General features: G+C 42.0%; 1 protein-coding gene across 1 annotated transcript in view; it reads left to right on the top strand.

The window, feature by feature from the left end:
• Positions 1-10,165: 10,165 nt before the first annotated feature.
• LOC140907180 (uncharacterized) overlaps positions 10,166-25,304 on the top strand; it is a 67,231-nt gene continuing 52,092 nt past the window's right edge. Inside the window, exons 1-4 of the mRNA XM_073332520.1 lie at positions 10,166-10,282; positions 11,606-11,683; positions 13,165-13,264; positions 15,640-15,708. Coding sequence (XP_073188621.1) covers positions 13,187-13,264; positions 15,640-15,708 — 147 coding nt within the window. The 5' untranslated portion in view covers positions 10,166-10,282; positions 11,606-11,683; positions 13,165-13,186. The remainder of the gene's footprint in view (positions 10,283-11,605; positions 11,684-13,164; positions 13,265-15,639; positions 15,709-25,304) is intronic.

The raw sequence follows: 25,304 nt of genomic DNA, 5'->3' as shown, positions 1-25,304 counted from the left end.
TAAATTAGACTCCTTTACATTAACTTGCATCACCTTAGAATTTGCTCCACTGGTTTATAGCTTAGCTGTTATCAGATATCTCAAACACAGAAACTGGATATGGTATTTATCAATGGAATTCTTTCTAATGCAAATCTTCACACACATACAACAATCTTAACAAAAGGGTCTATGGAGAGCTTTTATCCTCTCTGTGGACAGGGAGAAGTAAATGTTACAGCTAGTACATGAAGATCAGTTTCTTGTAAGCCACTGGTGTAAAGTACGATTTGCAAATAATAAATATTAACAGAGACAATAAAAAACAAAGTAAGAATCCCTCACTATGGGAGTGTATTTGATGCACAGACATCTTTCCTGCCACAGTTGATAGGAGTTACTCATTCATCAAGCACAGAATAGCCCAAGAGCAGCAGTTCTCAAACTGTGGGTCAGGACCCCAAAGTGGTTTGTGACCTATGTTCCCTCTAAGCTGCATGGCTGTGCAGCTGCCTATTAAGCCCCTCGCAGAGGTTCAGGGTTGCGGCGGGGAGAGATGCCCCACCCCAGAGCCCACACCCGCCACACCCCAACCCTCTGCCCCAGCCTGAACCCCCTCCCACACCCCAAGCCCCTCATCCCCAGCCCCACCCCAGAGCTTTCACCCCTAGCCAGAACCCTCACCCCCTGCACCTAACCCTCTGCCCCAGGCCTGAGCCCACTTCTGCACCCTGAACCTCATCCCCAACCCCACCCCAGAGCCCACACCCTCAGCCAGAGCCCTCATCCTCCCACACCCCAACTCTCTGCCCCAGCCCTGAGCCCCCTCCTGCACCCTGAACCCCTCATCCCCAGCCCCACCCCAGAGTTTGCACCCCCAACCCGAGCCCTCCCACTGAACTCCAACCCTGTGCCCCAGCCCTGAACCCCCTCCCACACTCCGAACCCCTCAGCCCCACCCCACCACATGAATTTTGTTATGTGCACCAATACAGAGGTGATGTGTGTATTGGTGCACATAACAAAATTCATTCCACACATGGATGTAAAAACATAGAGGGAACACTGGTTGCGACCCCATTTTAATGGGGTTGCCAGGGCTGGCGTTAGACTTGCTGGGGCAGAAGCCAAAGCCCGATCCCCGCCACCTGGGGCTGAAGCTGAAGCCTGAGCCCCACCACCCAGGGTTGAAGTCAAAGCCCAAGGGCTTCAGCCCTGGGCAGCAGGTCTCAGGCTTTGGCTTCAGCCCTGTGCGGTGGGGCTCAGGTTACAGGCCCCTCCCCTGGGGCTGAAGCCCTTGGGCTTTGGCCCCTTTGCCTGGGGCTGCAGAGCTCAGGCAGGCTCAGGCTTCATTCCCCCATACTGGGGTCGTGTAATATTTTTTGTTGTCAGAAGGGGATCGCGGTGCAATGAAGTTTGAGAACCCCTACCCTAGAGGGTGGTTTCTGACATTGTTGCACTACAGGACTGCCACCGCTTTTATAACAGGAATGTTATGGAAGAATAAAATGTCAAGGAGCCAATGAAAGTTTGATTGGTAAACAATGTGAAAGGCTGAGCACTCACAGTTTACCTATTATTAAACAATGCTTTAGACACAGCACTTCTAAACTGTACAGCTTTCTTCCACTGGTCACAGTTTACTTCACTATTTTAGAAGCCATCTTTGGAGAAGTGTTATTTCTAGCAGTGTTTGCATCGCTGTTTCTTAGAGCAGTGGTTTTCAACCTTTCATTTGCAAATCCTAAAAAATTTCAAATGGAGGTCCAGACCCCCTATCATAGAAGCCTTAGGTTTAAAACTGACTGGACAGAATTCAACTATAAATGTGACGCTGGGCGCTAAATTGTGGGCTTCTATGGTAATGACACTTCCAGGTTTTGACCTGTAGGTGAAGTGTATTCACATACTATTGATCGATCAGAAAAAAGGAACGCCTTTTCTGGGATCTGAAACTTTATTTTCATAGTCACCTTTTGCAGACCCCTTAGACATAGTCTGCAGACCCCCAGATGTCCATGGACCGAAGGTTGAAAACCACTGGCTTAGAGCACTAGGGTGGATGAGGTGTTTGCTTTTAGTAGAGTTTTTTACCTTTGATCTTGGAGTTCTTCATTAATGAGTTGGTATTGAATTGATATTCCCATAACTACTGCTCTAACTTCTGTGTTGGGGAGGCTCCTTTTGTGTTTATTTTTAAGTTGGTCATAAAAGCTGCTTATTATATATGAAATATCTAGACAAATATTTGGCTGACATGAACTCAGAGTATTAAGTTCAGGATAAAGGGAGTTCTCCTCCTCGCCCTACTGTTTACTTGATAATTTCTGTTTTTATCTTTGTCTAGTGATAGCTCCTAAACTTCAATACCCAGAACCTGTCCAGAGGAGCTAAAAGGAAAGGATTTACCTCCTCAATCTCATTTTTAAGTTATCTGAGTCTGAGGACATATTGAGCCAGAAGGCACTGGAGATGCCTCCCTTAGAGGGCATGTTTCTTAATCCTCAACCAGGGATGTCTCTTAAGGTTGTTAAAGCTCCCCATTAAGGCCTTGTCTTTTCTGGGGATTTGCCCATTTCAGCCATCTGGGGCCAGCCACCAAAGTAAGTACAGTAGTGCAAATTCCTAATGTAGACAGATGCAGTTACATCAGTGGTTGAAATTGAGGCAGAACCACAGTGTAGACAAGACCATAGATAAAGGCCCTTCACTTTACAATCTCTGGCAACCAAAACAGAAACTAATTTTGAAAGCTTGGAACAAAAGTAGGACTGTGCTCTTGGTAAACTGGTTTTAATAGATCATCAGTTTGGGGACTTGAGTAGTCAAATGGCAAAATGGAAGGATCGGACCCAAGCTCTAATAGAAAAGACTGCCTTCTTGGAACCTGTTTTAAACATGGTAATGAAATGCATGTCTCTCCACTCTAAATACAGATCATTAGACTATATTAGAAATTGAAACCTGAGGGTTGAGTCTGGACCAAATGGGAAGTGTCTGAAATTTGTGCACCTGCAAATAAACTGTTGAGGGCTGAGCCCTGAAATGCTGAGATTTAAAGGACCTGTCCGATCTTCCCTCAGATCCCTAGGTCTGACATTATTAAAGTGGAAGGCATCAACTAGGAGGCAAGGAATATGCCGTGGGGTGAAATGCATCCTGTGCATGATTTAAGCCCTCCTTAATCCGTATGTTGAAGCCATAGTAGATCTTTAGTATTACAGTACACAGGTTTTGTGCTGGCCCTCTGCTCAGGGTCAAATTTCACCCACCACAGGTATCTCTTAAGAAAAGGTCTCCCAATGGATTTTATAACCACTAAATTGAAACAGCTTCAGATAATACTTTTCAAGGCTTGTGAATATATTAATTCCCTTGTGTGAGGGAAAAACTACACCTCGCTTGAAGTGTTATGTAAATTAAAAATAATGGAGAACCGAGCTATTATTTGTCCATGGCCCTCCTTAAAACTGAAGTTCAAATTGGAGATGGAAAACTTCTCTTTTCTGATTATGAGGAAAACAGACAGAGGCACAACTTATAGAGAATATCTCATTGGAAACATTGGAGTTTTTTCTCTCTTCTAGGCCTTGCAAGGCTGTGTGTGAACTTAGATGTGTGGATATGGAAGAAGATTTTAATAACTTGAACATTAGGAGGAAGAGGTAGAGACTTCTGCAGCTGGTCAAGCTGAGGCCAGAGGCACACAGTTTTCATTTACTTGAAGTAGACTGATGACTCAGAACTCCCACCAGGTCAACACATTCCTGGTCAGTGCCACTATATTGTGACTATATCTTTATATATAGCGTATGTATATATATATATATATATACACAGAGTACATATCAGCATTGTAAATACTTCTTCATATAACGTTGTCGTAAAACTTTGGTTAAAAAAAAATTTAGTATGTCTTTTCTTTTTTGTTCTTCATTCTCTCCCTTTTCTCGCTCCATTTTTTCTTGGTCCATCTTGTCCATACTATTTCCAGGGACTGCATTTTCTCCCATGCTAATCTTCTGGATTTTTAAACTTCCCAGATTTTTGTTCTCTCCTCTTTTCTCCAGACTTCTTAAAATGTGATTCTGCTTTTCTCCCCCTATTTATTTCACCTTGAGTTGGCTCTCTTTTACACATATCTAATGTTACATAGTGTACATTTTGTTGTAGACCTACACTCCGGTTTTCTTCTGTCTTTCCCCTCACTTTTGCTGAGTCTCTTTCTCTCTCTCTACCCAAGTCTACCTATTTCTGTTCCCAATCTCTCTCTCCATCCCAATTTTCTCCATCATTCTTTGCTATTCCACCCCTGTCCACCTCTCTGTTTTAATTGTTCTCAGTCACTTTTTTTATTCTTAACGTGTTTCATCAATTTCTCTACCTCAGCAGACTCCTTGAATTTCTCTCCTTCTTAAGTATCTGAGAATTTCTTCTGAATGGACAGTGTTAGACTAACATTTACATCCTTCTATTATTGTTTCCTTATTTATTTTGACATTGTTATTACAAGACATTAAACACATATAAAAATCTTTTAAAAGGGAAAAAAGAAGAAATCAGTGCAAAGAGCAGCACTTTTTGGAGAGAACAAGTTCTGTTTTGGGTCTTCAGCTATGTGAACTGAGCACTAAGGCACACATTTTGCTGTAAAATATGCCGTGTAAATCTCAGAAAATGTCCTGTCTATATTTCATGGCCTGCTGGTGTTCTCCATACCAAATGCAAAGTCTACTGGAAGTATGGCATCCTGAAGTCCTCTGTATTTGTATTAACAAACCTACAGAAAAGGGGATACAGTATTAGTTTGTCCCAAAGTGGTTGATAGTTTTTTAAAATCCTTAAATCACATAAATATCTTAGATTTGTTATTAATATTTTGGTGCACAAGTTGATGCCAAAGGCCATCCTATCTTGCAAAACCTTAAAAAGAGGCTTTAATCACGTGAATAGTCCCATTCACTCTAGTAGGACTACTCACATGCTTTAAGTTAAGGCTGCTGGACATATTTATAGGATTGTAATTTAAAAAACCTGTACTTTTCAGCATTTGCACATGAATAGGCACTGGAGAGTTATCTATCTGTATGAATGTTTTCACATCAATCAGCTAAACGAGATCCGCAAGCAAAATGTAATGGTCAGGAACTTGATGTAGATATGTAATGATGCTTGGACTTTGGGTCTGTAAAGCAAAGAATTAATTACAATGAGAATTACATAAGATACTTGAATCTGTGACAGTATAGAGCACAATAATGCCACCAGTGGGGAAAGTGTAAGCTTGAAACTCTAACCTACTCCTTTATTGTTCAGGAATTTATAAAAGAAAACTCTACCCCATTCAGGTGAGCAACATAACATTTCAAAAGAGAAGACAGCTTTTGGTATAAATTAAATGAGAAACATATTCCAGTTCATGTGGCATTATCTTTTAAAGTCTTGTGCTTCTAGAATGAACAAAATGTGTTTGGTTTGTCTTAACGGATAACAATATTTTGTGAATACACACACTAGAGTGGAAATTGTGCGTGTATCTGAAATAAGCAAAATGTGAGATGAGCAGCAATATGTTGTGGTATGCAGAATGCATGTCTGTAAAATAAGAAGTATTTCACAAATTATGACAGCAATTAGGCACGGTGGCCGATTCCAGTTTCTTTACATTTAGTTTAAAATTTTTGTTGCATTTAACAACACTGAACAAATTAACAGTGATTTAAAAATACAAAATCAGGGTTTTTTTAACATATTGGTGAAGGCTCAAGTACTTCTTCTGATTTTTAGAATGACAAAGAAGATTTAAGACAAAAGTTGATTTACAACAGCCAGACTCCCCTGTATTCTATGACCACAGAATTCACCATGAAATCTATTCCTTGCCCAGAGAATCCAAATTTTTATTTTTTTCTACAAAATTAACTTTCTAAACATTGTAATTGCAAAGAAAACCTTGAAAACATGGTCTTAGTGTAAACCAATGCAGTGCTGTCTTCCTCATTCTGTAGCTTGAAACAATAGCTCTGTGTGGCATGAATTGGCCCTGTGCATCTCATTTGAACTCTGAAACCTTAGGATAATAATTTAGATGTCAACACTGTTAACTATTTTAACTGCTGATTATTTGAGCAGAAACATCCAACTAATGTACTTACCCAACAATCTCAAACTGTTTCCCATGTCTCCCTAGGTGTAAAAAGTCTCAAATGACCCCTACACAACTGTCAAAACCTCCAGATTCACACTTATAACTTCTATTCAGTCTGAACTATCATATTTCAAAAACTGCAAGTGTTAGGACAGCATAAAATAAATAGAATTTTATTTCAAAATAAATAAAAGTGGCTATTGTACTGATCTTGTATTGATTTAACTAATTAAAACCCTACATTTTTAAAATTTAAATGAAACTGCCACTGAATGTCCAGTCTGCCACACCAGAGTGCCACAGAATCCCAAAATGTTGCTGTAGAATTTAGGTTCTCTCTCCCTCTCCTTCCTCCTGCTTTATTAAACTACTCCTTAGGGAACTCTCAGTCTCCTTCTCTAGCCTATCATTTTGCCTTCAATGTGTTCCTTTGTTCCCTTCTTAGTCACCATTCCTTTACTTCTGATACATTCCTTAATATCTCTGGTTAAATGAGATTTTTAAGAAACAAGTTAGACAACAACACTCTAACTACTGCTCCAGTTTTAATTTGACTTTTCTCAGCAAGTGCTTGACAAAGTAACAATTTCTCAGTTCTCCAGTCAGTGCTCAAACAATAATCTCACTGACAGTATTCAATCTAGATTTTGTACATCGGTCACAGGGAAGAGAAATTTCAGTTGCATATAGTCAACAACCTCCTCTACGGAGGTGGCTCTTTGTTCCTATTCTCCTTGAGTGCAGAACAGCCTCTAAACTAACCAGCGAACTTTGGTTCCTTCCTCAAATTATTCTGTTCTTGTCTATTAAAAGGCCCTTTATTTCTGGGATGACTTCTCTCCTCCTGTGGCCTTGCCCTCTGGCCTTTTCTGTCTACTTTCTCTCTCTCTAATCTTGTCTCTAACTTTAAACTTAGGCCTGATCTACACTTAAAAGTTTTGCTGGCATAGCTACATTGGTCAGGGGTATGATTTTTCCTCACCCTACTCGAGACAGTTACATGGCAAAAGCCCACTGTATAAACTGGTACAGTGGAGTGGTACTCCACTCAAGGAACTGGTTTAAACCATCATGGCTAAAGAACTATCTTTCTGATACAAGCTGGAAGGTGTTGCCAATATAGCGTTACTGGTATATCTACACTGGCAAACCTTTTCAAGTGTAGGCAAGACCTTAGCTAACACTTTTACGCTGCTGGTATTTCATGGTTCATGGAAAGTGCACCTCTGATGAAAAAGTGCACCTTGCTGTCCAAACACTCTGTTTTGATCAAATAAACCTGGGATTTTATTTTAACTTCTTTCAGCTACATATCAGAGTGAACCGTTTCTCTAGGGCAAGAGAAGCATCTTTAAACCGAACACCGTTGCATTTCTTTACGCTGATCTCCTATTCATAGAATCATAGAATATCAGGGTTGGAAGGGACCTCAGGAGGTCATCTAGTCCAACCACCCGCTCAAAGCAGGACCAATCCCCAATTTCTGCCCCCTAAATGGCCCCCTCAAGGTTGAACTCACAACCCTGGATTTAGCAGGCCAATGCTCAAACCACAGAGCTATCCCTCCCCCCCTCTAAATTTTATTTTTTTCTTTCAAAAAAACAACAAACAAACAAAAAAAACCCTGCTCAAAGATGTTACCCCTGTTACCTGTTAACCCGTTACCTCCACTGTCCTTAAATTTGGCAACATCCTTAATCCCAAATTCTCTTACTTCCAACTATTTGTCTGCAAATCTGCATATCACCATCTCTCAAACAGTTTCTGCCTCTACTGAAATCTTTATCCATCCAGTAATCTTCTCACAACCCTTTGCAACTATGGACTCTCTTCAGACTTCATCAGGTGTAGAATGTTGCTAGCTTCCCTTTCACCCATTCAACACACAATCACCTCATTGACACCCTCAAACTACTCCAATGGCTTCCTGTATTTTTTCCAGGTATCACTTCAAAGCTTCTTTCCTTTCCCTCAAAGATATTGCTACAGCCTTCCTCTGGACTTTTCTTTATCTGCTCCATTCTTTGTTCCACCCATTCACCTAACACCAGTGTTCTCTATATACCTTCACAATCTTATCACTATTGATGCAAGAGCTTTCTGTAACACCAATCATCTGAAACATGCTTATTGTATCTATAGGCCTCACGCTGTATTTATTTTCAAAATCTAAAAACATTTCTTCTCTTGCTATTACCTGTCAATATGTTTCCTTTTACTTTTTATTTTTACTGTGCAATTGTATATTTTAATTATGTAAAGCCTTTTAAGAGAGAATGTATGGAAGACCCTATAGAAAATAATGCATTATATGTATTTTCAGGAAGGCCACTGTATGTTTTAGGATTGGCACAAATCATAAAGAACTGTGAAAAAGTGTTTAAATCTAGCCATACATAAGAGACTATCTTTGGGCTACATGTTACTTACGGGTATAAAACAAAACAAAAAAGACTCACACAGATCATCAAAGAATGATACAGTTTGGTAGAAGTTCTGCTGCCATAATAAGGTCCAATCCCACAACCAGTGAATTCAAAAGACCCAGTGGAGCAAGATCATATCCACAGAACATAGCCTTCTACCAACATTTTTAGCCTAAGCACTTTTTTCTTCAAAAGGGTATCACATGCACTCGTATTATTTGTAAAAGTACCAATTTGTGGATGCCAAGAAACACATTTGTGTGCAAAAATGGGCATTTACGTATAAAATTCAGGTAACTATACCATCTAATCATTTTCTCTGGACAATACCTATTTACACATGTAAATATGGGTAGAACAGACTTTTGAAATTGTGCCTTAAATGTTTAGTCTGGGAAAATTAAACTCTTGTAAGAAAATGAACTGTAAACAGTAATCTTTTGATAATATGTTGTCTTAAAATAGTATATATTATGCTGCTTTGCATACAACAATTGTAATGGACTGAAATACTGTATCAATAGCAAGCTAATTAAAAGCAGGCAAGAAAATGTATATTTTTTATCTTGGAATTTTCTTCAGAAAGAAAAAATGTTTCATTAAAATGAAGTTACTATATTTTCTTAATTTTTAATATGTGTACTAGAATGTAATTTTGTACTTTTTCACCACTTTTAGAGCTTTCATGTGTATTTCTTTAATTATAGTTTGCATTTAATACCGTTGAGAAATGTAAAATTAAGCATTTGATGATAAACATTTACTTTTAAATGAAAACGTATTTATTATTTTTCATGTATCCTTTCTCTTGAAAGAATAAAAAGTCTACAGTCAAATTAGCAAAACAACAGCTCTTACTAAGTGGGAAATTCAAACTGCACAAGGGCAAGATGAATCTGAGACGTCTTTGTTGCTTTTCTATCCCCTGGCAGGGAGCCAGGCCATATTTGTATACCAGCACACACAGCAATAGTAATGTAATAAGGCTGAACACTTTCTGAGGAGGGCTGCCCAGAACCGATTTCTCTGTGTGTCTGATCACCGACGGCAGTTTCTGCGCCAAAGGGCTGTCAGTAAAGCGGGGCCAGCGTGCGCACCCCCTCACGGGGGAGCAGCGCGTCAGGAGAGCAAGACCCCTGCCCACCCGAAGGGCTCCGTGGGAAAGGGCAGCAGAGCCTGGCCAGCCGAGCCAGCAGTGACCGAAAGCCCGCTGGGCGCGCCCGGTACAGCGTTACCGAGGGGGACCCAGCGAGCCAGAGCTGCGGCCCCCGTCTCCGGTCTGCGTCAGAGCGGCCGGGCAGAGACACACCAGTGCAGGCCGCCGCCCCGCTCGGAGCCCGCCTGGGCATGGGGGCGTCTCGATGCGGAGCGGGCGGCCACAGACAGACCCGCTTCCGGGCCCCGCGACGGGAAGGCACCCTGGCCCCGCCCCCGCCCCAACTGTTGCCGCAACAAACAGCGGCCCGCGATGCCGCTCTTGCTATTGGTTAGAGCCTTCCTATCTCCCCCTCCTATTGGCTGGTTGTAAGACTCTCTCTCATTGGCTGGCAGGGAGTCTGGCTGTCAATCCCTCCCCCCTTCCGTCTCATGTACCATAATCGTGCTCAGTCTCGCGGGCCCCGCCGTTAGGGGCGGAAGTGACGTTTCGAGTTGGGGTCCCGGATGTAGTTGCGCATTCCCTGAGGCACTGTCGCTGGTGTCTTCCTCGGGAGCGTCCCGGCGACGGCCGGTGAGTGGAGCGGGCAGAGAGCGAGAGTGGGTCTGGGGCGCCCTAGTCTCATCTGCCTGGGCTGGGAGGGAGTTCAGCCGGGCTTGGGGGCAGGGCACGGGCGAGGGGCTGGGAGATAAGGTATGGGGGAGAAGGGCTTGGGGGGCAGGGCCCGGGGAAGGGGCTGGGAGATAAGGTATGGGGGAGAAGGGCTTGGGGGCAGGGCCCGGGGAAGGGGCTGGGAGATAAGGTATGGGGGAGAAGGGCTTGGGGGCAGGGCCCGGGGAAGGGGCTGGGAGATAAGGTATGGGGGAGAAGGGCTTGGGGGGCAGGGCCCGGGCGAGGGGCTGGGAGATAAGGTATGGGGGAGAAGGGCTTGGGGGCAGGGCCCGGGCGAGGGGCTGGGAGATAAGGTATGGGGGAGAAGGGCTTGGGGGCAGGGCCCGGGGAAGGGGTTGGGAGATAAGGTATGGGGGAGAAGGGCTTGGGGGGCAGGGCCCGGGCGAGGGGCTGGGAGATAAGGTATGGGGGAGAAGGGCTTGGGGGCAGGGCCCGGGGAAGGGGTTGGGAGATAAGGTATGGGGGAGAAGGGCTTGGGGGGCAGGGCCCGGGGAAGGGGTTGGGAGATAAGGTATGGGGGAGAAGGGCTTGGGGGGCAGGGCCCGGGCGAGGGGCTGGGAGATAAGGTATGGGGGAGAAGGGCTTGGGGGCAGGGCACGGGGCTGGGAGATAAGGTATGGGGGAGAAGGGCTTGGGGGCAGGGCCCGGGGAAGGGGCTGGGAGATAAGGTATGGGGGAGAAGGGCTTGGGGGCAGGGCACGGGGCTGGGAGATAAGGTATGGGGGAGAAGGGCTTGGGGGGCAGGGCCCAGGGAAGGGGCTGGGAGATAAGGTATGGGGGAGAAGGGCTTGGGGGGCAGGGCCCGGGCGAGGGGCTGGGAGATAAGGTATGGGGGAGAAGGGCTTGGGGGCAGGGCCCGGGCGAGGGGCTGGGAGATAAGGTATGGGGGAGAAGGGCTTGGGGGCAGGGCCCGGGGAAGGGGCTGGGAGATAAGGTATGGGGGAGAAGGGCTTGGGGGGCAGGGCCCGGGCGAGGGGCTGGGAGATAAGGTATGGGGGAGAAGGGCTTGGGGGGCAGGGCCCGGGGAAGGGGCTGGGAGATAAGGTATGGGGGAGAAGGGCTTGGGGGGCAGGGCACGGGCGAGGGGCTGGGAGATAAGGTATGGGGGAGAAGGGCTTGGGGGCAGGGCACGGGCGAGGGGCAGGGAGATAAGGTATGGGGGAGCAGGTATGGGGCGTAGGGCACGGGAGGGACTGTAGCTTATAGTGGCTCTTGTCTCTGCAGCACCCACGTTCCTCTGCCACCCTCTCATCTTTTCTGGCCTGAGGCTCTGAGTTCTACTCTCCTTCTCTCCCCCAGCTGGTGACTATGGCCTTTTTATATTACTGTATAACTCAGGGGTTGGAAAGGAGGACACTCTCCACTCCCCAGCACTTTGTTCTCTGTGCTGGTACTCTGGGCCTGCTTAACGCCTCCTGAGAACCATGGTAATAGTGGTGCCCCATGCACCTGCTGTAGTGTAGCTACTCACTCTCCACTGTCACAGTCCTGTGGGGGGATGCCTGTGATCTCTGCCACCACTCAAATGTGCTGGACTGATATCTTGGTCCCAGCCTTGCCATGGTGGTGGAAGGTAACTGTCACCATCTCCAGCTAACTAGTTTTTCCTTGCCTTGGGGCAGGGAGGTGTCCCCTGGCAGATTGGTTAGCTTTGGTTTCAGTGAATGAATGATAATTCTTGTTTTCTGTTAACCATCAAACAGTGAAAATGTTTCAAATCTAGTCATTCAGTGTACTTCTGAATTGACTTTGTTAATGTTTCTTCATTGAGAAGACAGGATTTATTAAGCCTGATTAATTATGGCTAAATTTATTAATGCTGAGTAATAGTGGTATTTACAAATCATTACCTCACTTCTAATATAGAGGAAAGTGTAAAAGGATTGGAGTTGAAAAGAAACAGGGGAAGTTATAACTTTCTGTTTATAATTTGTTTTTCTGCCTTGGGCTTGAAAGCTATTAGGAATTGCCAGTTATGCAGGTGATCACCTTAACTGTAACGCATACCTGATACTTTTACTGATGTCAATAAAACAGAATAAAATGCAGATAATTTGGCACACAGTTGTGTGAAAACAGGTTGAATGTGAGATATAGAAAAACATGGGCACCACAGATATTTACATGGAACTGAAATAAATTTTCAGCTAGTATAGCAATAGGTAATGTACTTTTTCTAGTGAGCAAACTTAGAATTTTATCATATTGACATTAACACTTGAATGGTACATATTAGATCATCAATTTAAACCTGTTTTTTATTAGGTTAGCTTGCACGTGTGATGAGTGTCCAGACACAAAGTGGCACCAGTTTTAACTAAATAGGTTTAACTGTCACACCTTTAACTAAAAAATTGGTGTATCTTCTGTGTTCGGAAAAGCCCCGATATAACTGAAGCAAGCGTGGTGATAGAGCAGTTAAGCATTTTAAAGAAAATGAATTCAATTAATTGTGTTCCTTGTTTCGACATGTAAAAGTTTGTAAACCATAAAACTACAGATAACTAAAAAGAAGCGTATGTGTCTAAGATAGAGTAGGATCAAATTGCTTTCAGTAGCTTACTGAACTTTAACTAAATATTCATCCTTGTTTTTGTGGTAAAAATATTTCATAGTTAAGACCACCGTAGAAAATGCTTTTGCTTTGTGTTAGAGGTTCTATTCAGATGTTTTCTACAGTTAAAGTTTCTAATAATTTACATATAGGTATTCTTCCACTACTAGTTTTAAGCTGAAAAATAAATGTGTAAATAAGATGTGAATTCATTGTGTTTTTTTTAAAGTGCTCTGATCCATTTTTACAAGATGAGCACCACCAATGTGGATGATGCTAAACCAGAGGATGTTAAACAAGAATCTGAGAAAAAGATATTTTATTGTGAGGTGAGTGGATTTCTTGGTGGTTTTTTAAAGTATGGATTATATAACATAGTTTTGTGTGATATAGTGAGTACATTTTACTCCTGAATGTAGGTCTGTTATATGGTGCAGTATTATCATCTTCACTTGCTAGCCCCTAGGGGTCAAAGTGCAGGAACCAGGTAACTTTTCACTAATGTGGATGATGCTGGTAGCCTGCAAGAGAGTCAGAAAGCAAACATAAAATTAGATTTGTGACAACAGGAGTAATTAAGTGTTGATCCCTGCCCCAGCTGTGTTGAAAAAAACAGAGTGTTAAGCACTTCTAGTAAGGCCCCATATTTAATTTCTTAAAGTGAGTGGGTATGATCTTAATAACCTGGTCCTGCTGTGTACCATGAACCTGTTTCTTCAGGTGCTGAACTGAAGTAGCTTGTGATCAGTGTTAGCACAATTCATTTCCTCCTAATTAGAAAATAGGTCTAGGATGGCTTCTCCACTTTCTGGATTAAGGCATCTACTTTGTAATATGCGATCCTTTTTTATACTTGTACCCAAGTTGCTTCAGGAGAAATTGGAGATAATTGGAGTCTTTCAAGGATAAGTATGATTCTGATTAAAAAAGATCCACAGTTGACTTGACTGCAAGATTTCCTCAGCAATGAACGCTTGAATCCTAGAGAGTGCCTGAAGTCGTCTTGTGTCCTTCAAACTTTCTCCTTAATCAGATAAGAATCCAACCTAGAAAGGCTTCAGCCTCAACTGACCCAGAATAGAGTCCTGGTTGTGTATTATTTGTGTAGTGTTAGTGTCCATGTTGACCATACAGCAGTGGTCACCAGCCGGTCAATTGCGATCTCTGGTGGTGAAGCAGGGCTGCCACTAAGGTAGGCTCCCTGCCTGTCCTAGGCTCACGCTGCTCCTGGAAGAAGCCAGTGCAGCCCCTGGGGTTCAGGGACAGGGTTCTCCCTCGGCACACTGCCCCTCTCTGGAAGCACTGCCCCCACAGCACCCATTGGCTGGGAATGGGGAGCTGTGGCCAATGGGTGCTGCGGGGGCAGTGCTTGCAGAGAGGGGCAGCGCACGGAGCCATGTGCCCCCCGTTCCCCCTAGCGGCGCACTGGCCCCTTCCGGGAGCGGCATGGGACCAGGGTAGGCAGGGAGCCTGCCTTAGCCTTGCTGCGCTGCCGACCGGGAGCTGCCCAAGGTAAGTTCCACCGGGCGGGAGGCTGCACCCCAGCCCTGAGCCCCATCCTGGAGCCAGCTCCCCGAACCTCAGCCCTGAGCCCCGTTTCAGAGCTTACACCCCGAACTCCCTCCTGCACTCCAACCCCCCTGTCCCAGGGCCAGCCCAGAGGCCCCCCCAACCCCAACCCCCTACTCCAGCCTAGTGAAAGTGAGTGGGGGGGGAGAGTGAGTGTGGGGAGGGGCCTTGGGGAAAGGGTGGCATAGATCCTGGGTTGCCCTTAAATTCAAAAAGTGATCTTGGGCGTAAAAAGGTTGGAGACCACTGCTCTATAGAGTCCTGTGCTGCATTTTAACAACCTCAAAGTGTCAGGCTAAATCCAATAAATTGATTTTGCTGAATTATGTGAAGTTTTTACACGTTTTCTACCGCTCTGATGGAGTTCCTTGGGTGAGGCATCACCTCCGACAAAATGAGGCAGAGTATCTGCATCAGGAGGAAGAGATCCAGCATATATGTATCCAGTTCTGATTTCTAGAAGCAAGAAACCAAGGCCTCAACTGCCCACATTTTTCTGCTTGTTTGAGCTGCTGTTCTTTAAAACAGCAGGAAATAATAGGTTTGATGTCTTCCTTCAGTCATTGTTTTGTGTTAACAGTAAACAATTTTTGTGCTGACCTTGTACTGATGATACTGTGAGATCTTATGATAATTATTGTGTTGGTGTTACAGTCCTTCTTGTTTCCAGCTCCTTCTCCATGACTTTGCATGATGTGATCATCTATTTCAGCACAGACCACCCACCAATACTCTGCAGAACAGTGTGGAAACTACTGAGTTAAAAGGATACTGTCAAAAATCGGGGGGGATTCCAGAAACTAGTTCATTGACAGAAGTCTCTTTTTTTTTTTTTTTTATAAATCTTCTTAAACAGTTTACACAGATCTGGTGCTATTTTTAATATCTTCACTTTCCAGATGTCTAAGTAGGCTTAATGTGATTAGTTATGTACTACTCTTTGTCACTCACTGGTGTCTTACTTTAAATTTCTCACACAAGCCTTCCTCAAAGAAGCCTTCACCAGTTTCTTAAAATAGTAAAATATAATGAAAGGTTTTCATCCATAACTGCAGGCCCATTTGCTGTGTTTGCACAACAGTATTTTTATATTAAAGTTGGCTGTAGCGTAACTGAATGTAATTAATTTCTTTAGGTTTGTAAAGTTCCATGTATGAGTTCTATAAGTCTTCAGTCACACTTCCGTGGAGCAAAACATAAAAAGGTAATCTAATGTGATTTTAATGTCTTGTGTATAAACTTCACACTTCTAAATGTTCTGTAAACTTATTGTGAGTAATTGTTTTTAAAAAAAGTTTTGAATGCTTGTGTAATTTGCAATTCAATTTTTCTGAAAACGAAATCCCCAGAAAATTGTCCAATGCTGGTATTTTGAGCCTTTTCAAACATTGTTGAAATTGTTAAATGTACACAATGAACATTATTTTTTTGAAAGGCAGCTATATTTACAATTTAACTTTTAAGTGAAGTTAATATGCGCGTATTGTGAATTGTGTGTATTTAAGGTTGCTTGACCTGCAAAGTCTTTTTTCTCTGCAATTTAAAAAGAAAATCTGGCTCAACTTCCCAGGTTCCATGCACCTGAGCTTAAATTTGGAGAAAAACTCCAGTGTGATTATAAATTAGAAATAACTAACTCTAGTTACAAAGGAACATTATTTGCATTTTTATGTAACGGTTTAAATATAATAATCATAAATAAAACCAATAATAGGAAAGTTGCTGTTATAATTTGATATAAGTAGGTAACTTCCTACTAGAAAGTACTGTAAATCAGAAAGGTTTCAAAGTTGTTAGCCAGGTTCTGCAGTTCTCATACTCTTGGTTAACTGAACAGTTGTCAGTCTTTTCTCGGATAGTCTAAGATTACAGAACTTTATAATAATAGAACTTCAGTGGCTAATGTTTTTTCTTCTGTTACTTCTGTCTGGTGTCATCAGACTGCATTCTTGCTTGGCAATAAGAGCTGCCTTAGTGAGGGATGCCATCTTAATGGCACTTTTAGTGACCTTCTTTCCCTCCTGTACTACTAGAAATCAAACATGGTCTCTAGCTGTCAAACTCACCTGGTCTCTGGCTGTCTCAGAAGTGTGAACTTCAAGTTTGTTCTTAAAGTTGGGTTTTCCTCAGACCAGGAAAAAAACCCTTTCATTTTAAAAAGACTTTAATATCCAGTTGGGAGACTTTCTTTATATCCTTTCTCAAAGAATGGACTTTTTATTTATTTATTACAGCTTCACAAATCAGTTGTCTAACTTAAGTGCTGTCCCTCACCTCCTTTACTTGCTTTTAATTGTATTGAGTCTGTTGCTTATTAGTAATATAATGCAAAATTTTTGAAAACAAAAAGAATTGCGATTGCTCTACAGGCAGTCTCTTAAATTTGCTGATACAGTGTTACCACCATTTTCACTTCTTAAAAAAATCATTATGAAAGAATAACACTGAGGAAAAAGATTAAAATACTGAAATAATTAATTAGGCTTTCAACTTCCCAGCAGTTACTAATTTATTAGAAACATCCCATTGCCTGACTAATACTTAACATGCAATTTAAAACTGACTAGTAATGAAGGGACAAGTCTTTGCTAGAGTAACTGATTGTGGACGGTATAAGGTGTTACACACAGAATCTAGGGCACCCCACCTTTACCATACTGGGGGCTCCAGGCATAACCCTATAAATTTAGGAACCCCATCCTTTCCTGTCCTGGGCTCAGGACATAAGGCATTCACTCTTACCTGTCCTGGGCACAGGGCGTAACCTTCTGCTGATTTGCGGGACCTTTTCCCAGTGAAACAGCGTTACACAGTAATATTCTTAACCTATATTTATTAACAGTTGATCAACAGAATACAGACACTAAGCATAAAGTGCTCTCCACTCCCAATAAGGGGGACAAACTTTTCCTGGTGGCCAGTCAGGATCAGGTTTTCCGGGGCTCCAGCTTCTGTATGGTATGGTCGGCGGGGTGTGATGGTTTTGGCCACTCTCATCTTGGGCTGTGTTTTGGAGTTAGGTTCCAAAGAACTTCCTTTTGGACCCCAGTTTATATAGTTAAAACTTGGGTCCTACTTAGCTATACTTTAACCAATCATTTTAAACTAAAATACTACAAAGCAATCCAAGCACATTACGAAACAATTCTTTAACCAATCCTAGCCCATTACCCCCTACGTACAAGAGTCAATTGAAATGTTGCGAAACCAGTTTACACAGCAGACAGAACTAATTAAAAACCAGACAGGAGCATACAGGTGAACAATAGCAAAACAATAGAGAAGTATGGATTTTACAATCACAACTGTTGATAAGTGGTTTCTTGCCAGACAGAAAGTTATCAAAGTTTTCTTTAAACATCTTAACATCTGTTTCTTTATCTGGTGATAGTGGGTACGATCAGGACAGGAACACCTTCTTAACAGCCCGATATTACACTGTTCTGATGCAATTGATGGAACCTGAGGATGTGGCTCTCTGCAACTTAGGTCGTAGCTGCTGTTTTTACTCTTGCTGCTGCTTTTGCTGCAGAAAAAGACCTCAGACCCAGAAACTCAGTCCTCAGTACTTTTTAGGCCGCTATTGTGTGAATATGCACATGCTTAACTTCAAGCATGTGAGTAAAGTTAAGCAAATGTCTGTTTGCAGAATTGGGGCTTTAGTGTTCCATTTTAGCTATTCTAAATACAAACCTTGTTTGACCTACCTTCTAGTATGTGTGTCATAATGGATGGTGGAGAAGTGGCGTCAGTGCACTCCTTTTGTGCTACCTGAAAATGACATTTAGTTCTGGGGTGATATGAAATCCATTTCAGAAATCCAATGAAGAGAGAGTATCCAGCTGATAATGGATCTGGGGTATCAAAATGAAGAAAAAATACCCCCACTCTTGCCTCTGGTTTGTTGTGGAATATGGAAGAGCCAGATTAAGTTTGCTTGAGATGTGAGAGCCACTGGTTGCCTACTTGATGCTAACTTCATGATACTTTACTCATGTATCATTTTTTCCTCATACCCTACTTGCTTCTAATGTGAGACCTCTTTCTTCCCTTTCTCCCCCACCAGAAATTATTAGTTTGCTTGCTTGCTTTCTAACAACACCCAGCTTTTTCCTTTCTTACCTCCAAAACGTGTCTTCCTTTGAAAACCCTTTTCTCTTTCCCCTTGACAGGTGGGCAACAACAGCAGATTCTGACTGCTCTGGGAGAGATCGCAATTTTCTCTTTTTACCCTCCCGCAGTGTTGGGGATAGTGAGCTAACTTGTGGCAGTGGATTCTCTGTGATGGGACCAACAATATCCTAGAATCATAGGACTGGAAGGGACCTTGAGAGGTCATCTAGTCCAGTCCCTTGCACTCATGGCAGGAGTAAATATTATCTAGACCATTCCTGACAGGTGTTTTTCTAACCCGCTCTTAAAAATCTCCAATGGTGGAGATTCCACAACCTCCCTGGGCAATTTATTCCAGTGTTTAACTACCCTGACAGGAAATTATTCCTAATGTCCCACCTAAACCTCCCTTGCTGCCATTTTAACCCATTGCTTCTTGCCCTATTCTCAGAGATTAACAAGAATAATTAACCCCTCTCCTTGTAACAACCTTGGTCTTTTATGTATTTGAGAAGTGTTATCGTGTCCCACCTCAATCTTCTCTTCTCTTTTCAAGACTAAACAAACACAATGTTTTCAATCTTCCCTCATAGATCCCATTTTCTAGACCTTTAATAATTTGTGTTGCTTTTCTCTGGACTTCCTCCAATTTGTCCACATCTTTCCTCAAATGTGCCCAGAACTGGACACGATACTTCGGTTGAGGCCTAATCAGCGTGGAGTAGAGCAGAAGAATTACTTCTCGTGTCTTGCTTACAATGCGCCTGCTAATCCCATAATGATGTTTGCTTTTTTTTGCAACAGTGTTTAACTGTTGACTCATATTTAGTTTGTGATCCACTATGCCACCCAGATCCCTTCCCACAATACTCCTTCCTAGCCAGTCATTTCCCATTTTGTATGTGTGCAGTTGATCCTTCCTAAGTGGAGCACTTGGAATTTGTCCTTATTGAATTTCATCTTATTTACTTCAGACCATTTCTGAAGTTTGTCTAGATCATTTTGAATTTTACTCCTATTCTCCAAAGCACTTGCAACCCTTCTCAGCTTGGTATCCTCTGCAAACTTTGAGTGTACTCTCTATTCCATTATCGAAATCATTGATGAAGATATTGAACAGAACCGGATCTATCACTGATTCCTGCGGGGCCCCACTTGAAATGCCCTTCCAGCTTGACTGTGAATTACTGATAACTACTCTCTGAGAATGGTTTTCCAACCCGTTATGCACCCATATTCTACTAGCTCCATCTAGGTTGTATTTCCCTAGTTTGTTTATGAGAAGGTCATACTAGACCGCATAAACAGCCTTACTAAAGTCAAGATATACCACATCCCCACTTTCACCCCATCCGCAAGGCTTGTTACCCTATCAAAGAAGGCTATTAGGTTGGTTGACACAATTTGTTCTTGACAAATACATGGTGACTGTTACTTATGATCCTTTTATCTTCTAGGTGTCTGCAAATTGATTGCTTAATTATTTGCTCCATTATCTTTCTGGGTACTGAAGTTAAACTGACTGGTCTGTAATTCCCTGGGCTGTCCTTATTTCCTTTTTTATAGATTGGTGCTATATTTGCCCCTTTCCAGTCCTCTGGAATCTCTCCCATTTTCCATGAGTTTTTGAAGAGAATCGCTAATGGCTCAGATATCTCTCTTCATTCAGCTCCTTGAGTATTCTAGAATGTATTTCATCAGGCCCTGATGACTTGAAGACATTTAACTTGTCTAATTTTTAACTTGTTCTTTCCCTATTTTAGCCTCTGATCCTGCCTCATTTTAACTGGCATTCACTGTTAGGTGTCTAATTGCTACTAAGCTTTTTGGGGAAAACTAAAACAAAAAAATCATTTGGCACTTCTGCTATTATCACATTCTCTGTTATTGTCCATCCCGTCCCCCCCATTGAGTGACAGGCCGACCTTGTCCTTGGTCTTCCTCTTGCTTCTAGTGTGTTTGTAGAATATTTTCTTGTTACCCTTTGTTTCGAGCTAGTTTAATCTCGTTTTGTGTCTTGGCCTTTCTCTACATACTTGTGCTATTTGTTTCTTTTCATACTTTGAAATTTGGCCTAGTTTCCACTTTTGTAGGATTCTTTTTTTGAGCTTCAGATAATTGAAGATCTCCTAGTTATGCCAGTATGGTCTCTTGTCATACTTCCTGTCTTTCCTGTGCAGTGGGATAGTTTGCTCTTGGGCCCTTAATGTCTCTTTGAAAAACTGTCAACTCTCTTCTGATATAAACTATTCAGAATGGAGATTTGGAATAAAAGTGCTTTCTCTGTTAAATATAATGCCATTAGCATGCTGCGGCAGTCTAGGATGGGTGTTATAGGAAAAGGAATCTAGCTGTTTTCAATAGAGTATCTGTCGTAACCTGTACAGTTGCAAGTTATTTTTCTTCTAATAAATCTTGCCATCCAAGGATAGAATTAATACGGAAACTTCTGATATATTGTTTAGTTCTAGTGTGTGTAATTGGTGTTTATCAATTTAGTAACATTGCTCAGAAGGCCTGACCAAGTCACAGGAGGGTTCTTACCCTGAGCTGATGACCAGTCATAATCACTTTTATTTCTCTTTGTGAATGAACTAATTGAGAAATTCTATGAAAGGTGCTTTGTAAAATGTTTTGTTTTTAATATACTGTCAAAATGGAACTGGAAGTGCTTCAGTTCAGTTACTGGCTTTTGATTTCTGAGAATCAGAATTCTAAGGCTGGACAGGGTTTTGTTAGCAAAACCGTTATTCAGTGCTCAGCTGGCAGACTGAAAGTGAAGACCATGACATATAAAATACACAAAGGAAAACTGAAGAGTTACAATTTCTCCAGGAGACATCCCAAATGCTTACCATCAGTTGTCAGTTCTAGATACCAGAAGAAGAGTACCAAGTCTCTACCCGAATTCCTTTGGACCCTCATGAAACAGTACATGGAAGCATCTATTAAGGGGAAAAAAATAAGATAGCAGTGAAAAAAACAAACAAACAAACCTAAAAGCAAGAAAGAAAATGCTCCCAATCTAGATTCATGCTAAAGCTATGAATAGTGCATAAACAGTGGCTTTCATTGTAGCTTTTATAAATAATTAATATTAATACAATAAAATTGTTATATGCATCAGCCACTTATTCTTGATGGAGAGGACACACTTAAATGTGTCACCAAGTTTTCTTGCCCAGTTGCTGAGGCAGAAGTCTAATTTTCAAGTGGGCAACACCGTGACAGGTATTTGGTGCAGTTGTTCATGCCTGATAATAGCTAGGTTCTGGGTTAAAGTAAGTAAACACTCCATCATATGGTAAGATGTCCTGTTAGCCATAGTTGGTTTCCACTACAGTTCCTGACTTAGCGTTTGTACGTTAGCATTTTCTTGAAAGTTCAAGTCTCGGCAACAAAACCTACTGCTAAAACATCCTGAATAGTGGAAGAAACATAGGGTAAGTGAATTTTGGAGTCAGTTTGGAATGAGACTTGTATTACTTCAGCTGTGGAGGACAGAGAACCTCTGTTGGACTTAGGCCTGGTCTACACCAAGAAGTTAGGTTGACACAGCTATGTCATTCAGGGGTGTGAAAAATTCATAGCCCTGAATGATGATGTAAGCCAATCTAATTCCCAGCATAGACAGCACCAGGTCAATGGAAGAGGTGGATTACTTATGCCAATGGGAGAACCCTTTCAGTTGGCATAGGTAGTGTCTACACTGAAGTGCTACTGCAACTGTGCTGCTGTAGAGTTTCAAGTGTAGACAAGCCCTTAGTGATGATTGCTCATGACCAAGTGAGAAGGTGCAAGAAAACTCAGAACTGAGCCTGCTTAGGGAAGCTGATCAGGCTTCTCAAGTTTTTTCTTCTGGAAATAGAGAGGTCCTGGAAATAATCCTTGTCAAACTCAGTAATTTATTCTGCAGTAGAATTTCTAGCTTCATCTCTCAGTGAAAATCCAGACATTTTTTTTTCTGGATTGTATAGATTGCATAGATAGCTGAAGAAATACATTTTAACTTATGGTTCATACCAAGTGATGCATTGGATCTTAACCAATCCTCTCAAAATGTAGGATGTTCTTCCACCACTAACCCAGTGCACAAGATTGATGGAGAAAACCTTTGAGCACTCTGATGAAACGTCTGTGGGTGCGCTCTTTATAGGTGATTTGCATCTTAATAGCTAACAACAGAACTGCAAAATTTATTCTTTAAGGCTAGGGATAAAAGTCTATGTAGTCTAAGGAACTCATGTAAAGTGCAAACTAATGTTTTTTTTTGTGTGTGTGTGTGTGATATGGCCCTAGGCTACTATTCATGCTCCTGAAGGTTTGGCAAAGTAGTTATAGCCCACCAGATTATATAGTTGAATCCATAGTTCAGTTTTTCCATGGTTCAGATTTATCTGAAAAAGTATAAGGTGCTAGCCTTTTCTTAAACCTCTTTAAAGATCCTAGATTATTTTGTCCTCACCCACAACTATTTCACATTTGGGGTCTATATATACCGTCAAGTCAGCAGCACTGCTATGGGTACCCGCATGGCCCCACAGTATACCAACATTTTTATGGCTGACTTAGAACAACACTTCCTTAGCTCTCGTCCCCTAATGTCCCTACTCTGCTTGCTCTACATTGATGACATCTTCATCATCTGGACTTATGGAAAAGAAGCCCTTGAGGAATTCCACCATGATTTCAACAATTTCGATCCCACCATCAACCTCAGCCTAGACGAATCCACACAAGCGGTCCATTTCCTGGACACTACTGTGCTAATAAGCGATGGCCACATAAACACCACCCTATACCGGAAATCTACTGACCGCTATTCTTACCTACATGCCTCCAGCTTCCATCCAGGACACACCACACGATCTGTTGTCTTCAGCCAAGCTCTATGATACAACCGCATTTGCTCCAACCCCTCAGACAGAGACAAACACCTACAAGATCTCTATCAAGCATTCTTACAACTACAATACCCACCTGCTGAATTGAAAAAACAGACTGACGGAGCCAGAAGAGTACCCAGAAGTCACCTACTACAGGACAGGCCCAACAAAGAAAATAACATAACGCCACTAGCCATCACCTTCAGCCCCCAACTAAAACCTCTCCAGCGCATCAGCAAAGATCTACAACCTATCCTGAAAAATGATCCCGCAATCTCACAGATCTTGGGAGACAGACCAGTCCTCACGTACAGACAGCCCCCCAACCTGAAGCAAATACTCTCCAGCAACCACACAACAAAAACACTAATCCAGGAACCTATCCTTGCAACAAAGCCTGATGCCAGCTCTGTCCACATATTTATTCAAGTGACACCATCATAGGGCCAAATCACATCACTCACGCTATTTGAAGCTCGTTCACCTGCACATCTACCAATGTGATATATGCCATCATGTGCCAGCAATGCCCCTCTGCCATGTACATTGGCCAAACTGGACAGTCTCTACGCAGAAGAATAAATGGACACAAATCTGACATCAGGAATAACATTCAAAAACCGGTAGGAGAACACTTGCAACCTCTCTGGCCACTCAGTAACAGACTTAAAGGTGGCAATTTTGCAACAGAAAAGCTTCAAAAACAGACTCCAGTGAGAAACTGCTGAGCTTGAATTAATGTGCAAACTAGATACCATTAACTTGGGTTTGAATAGAGATTGGGAGTGGCTGGGTCATTACACATATTGAATCTATTTCCCCATATTAAGTATCCTCACACCTTCTTGTCAACTGTCTAAATGGGCCATCTTGATTATCACTACAAAGGTGGGTTGTTTCTTTTTTCTCTTCCTGTTGATAATAGTTCATCTTAATTAATTAGCCTCTTACTCCACCTTTTCATGTTCTCTGTATGTGTGTGTATATCTTCTTACTATATGTTCCATTCTATGCATCCGATGAAGTGGGCTGTAGCCCACGAAAGCTTGTGCTTAAATAAATTTGTTAGTCTCTAAGGTGCCACAAATACTCCTGTTTTGTTTTTTGTTTTTTTGTTTTTTAAGATTATTTTGATTACATTTCTCTGAACTTTCTTGAATGTATCAGTAGTGAAGCATTCTAAACTGAGTACAGTATTCTGGGTGTGGTTGCATCAAAACTATGTAGAGGACAGTTGTTTCACTGCTATGTGACACCTCTGCCTTTTTAGCATAAAACTTGTGTCTAATTTGCTGTCAACTGCTCAGTTCTTCTTCAGAATTGCTGCCAGATTTCTCTCCCATTGAATATCTGTTCCCAGTTACACCCCACCCAACTCTGAACACTAATTTGCATTTTCTCCAAATTAATCTTTTTTTTCTGTTCGTTTCTACTCTAAATAGCTGTTTCCTTTGTACGCCATTGGTGATTATACCTGCAGATTTTATTATGGAGTTAACTGTTTCCAGTAATAAAGATGTAAAATAGGACCATATCTAACTTAGGTTTCTATGGGTACTTCCTCATCCTCTCCTTCCCCACCCTGAACTTAGTACTCTTTTATTTATGTGAGTGTCCCTATCCATGCCAATTTTAATAAATTTTGAAAGTGGAGTGTTGATTCTGTGTCAAGTGTCTTACTAAAATCCAAATATATATATGTACCTTATCTTTCATCCACTAACTTTATAATTTTATTAAAAAATCCGAGGCATGCTGTTTGTTACTCAGTTGTTTTTTGCTCAGTTTTTGGGTTTTCCCC

The sequence above is a fragment of the Lepidochelys kempii genome, chromosome 2 (genome assembly GCF_965140265.1).
Source record: "Lepidochelys kempii isolate rLepKem1 chromosome 2, rLepKem1.hap2, whole genome shotgun sequence".
In the NCBI taxonomy this organism is placed as follows: Eukaryota; Metazoa; Chordata; order Testudines; family Cheloniidae; genus Lepidochelys; species Lepidochelys kempii.
Note: the sequence above shows the minus strand (reverse complement) of the source record. Positions and strands in the feature narration are given on the sequence as shown.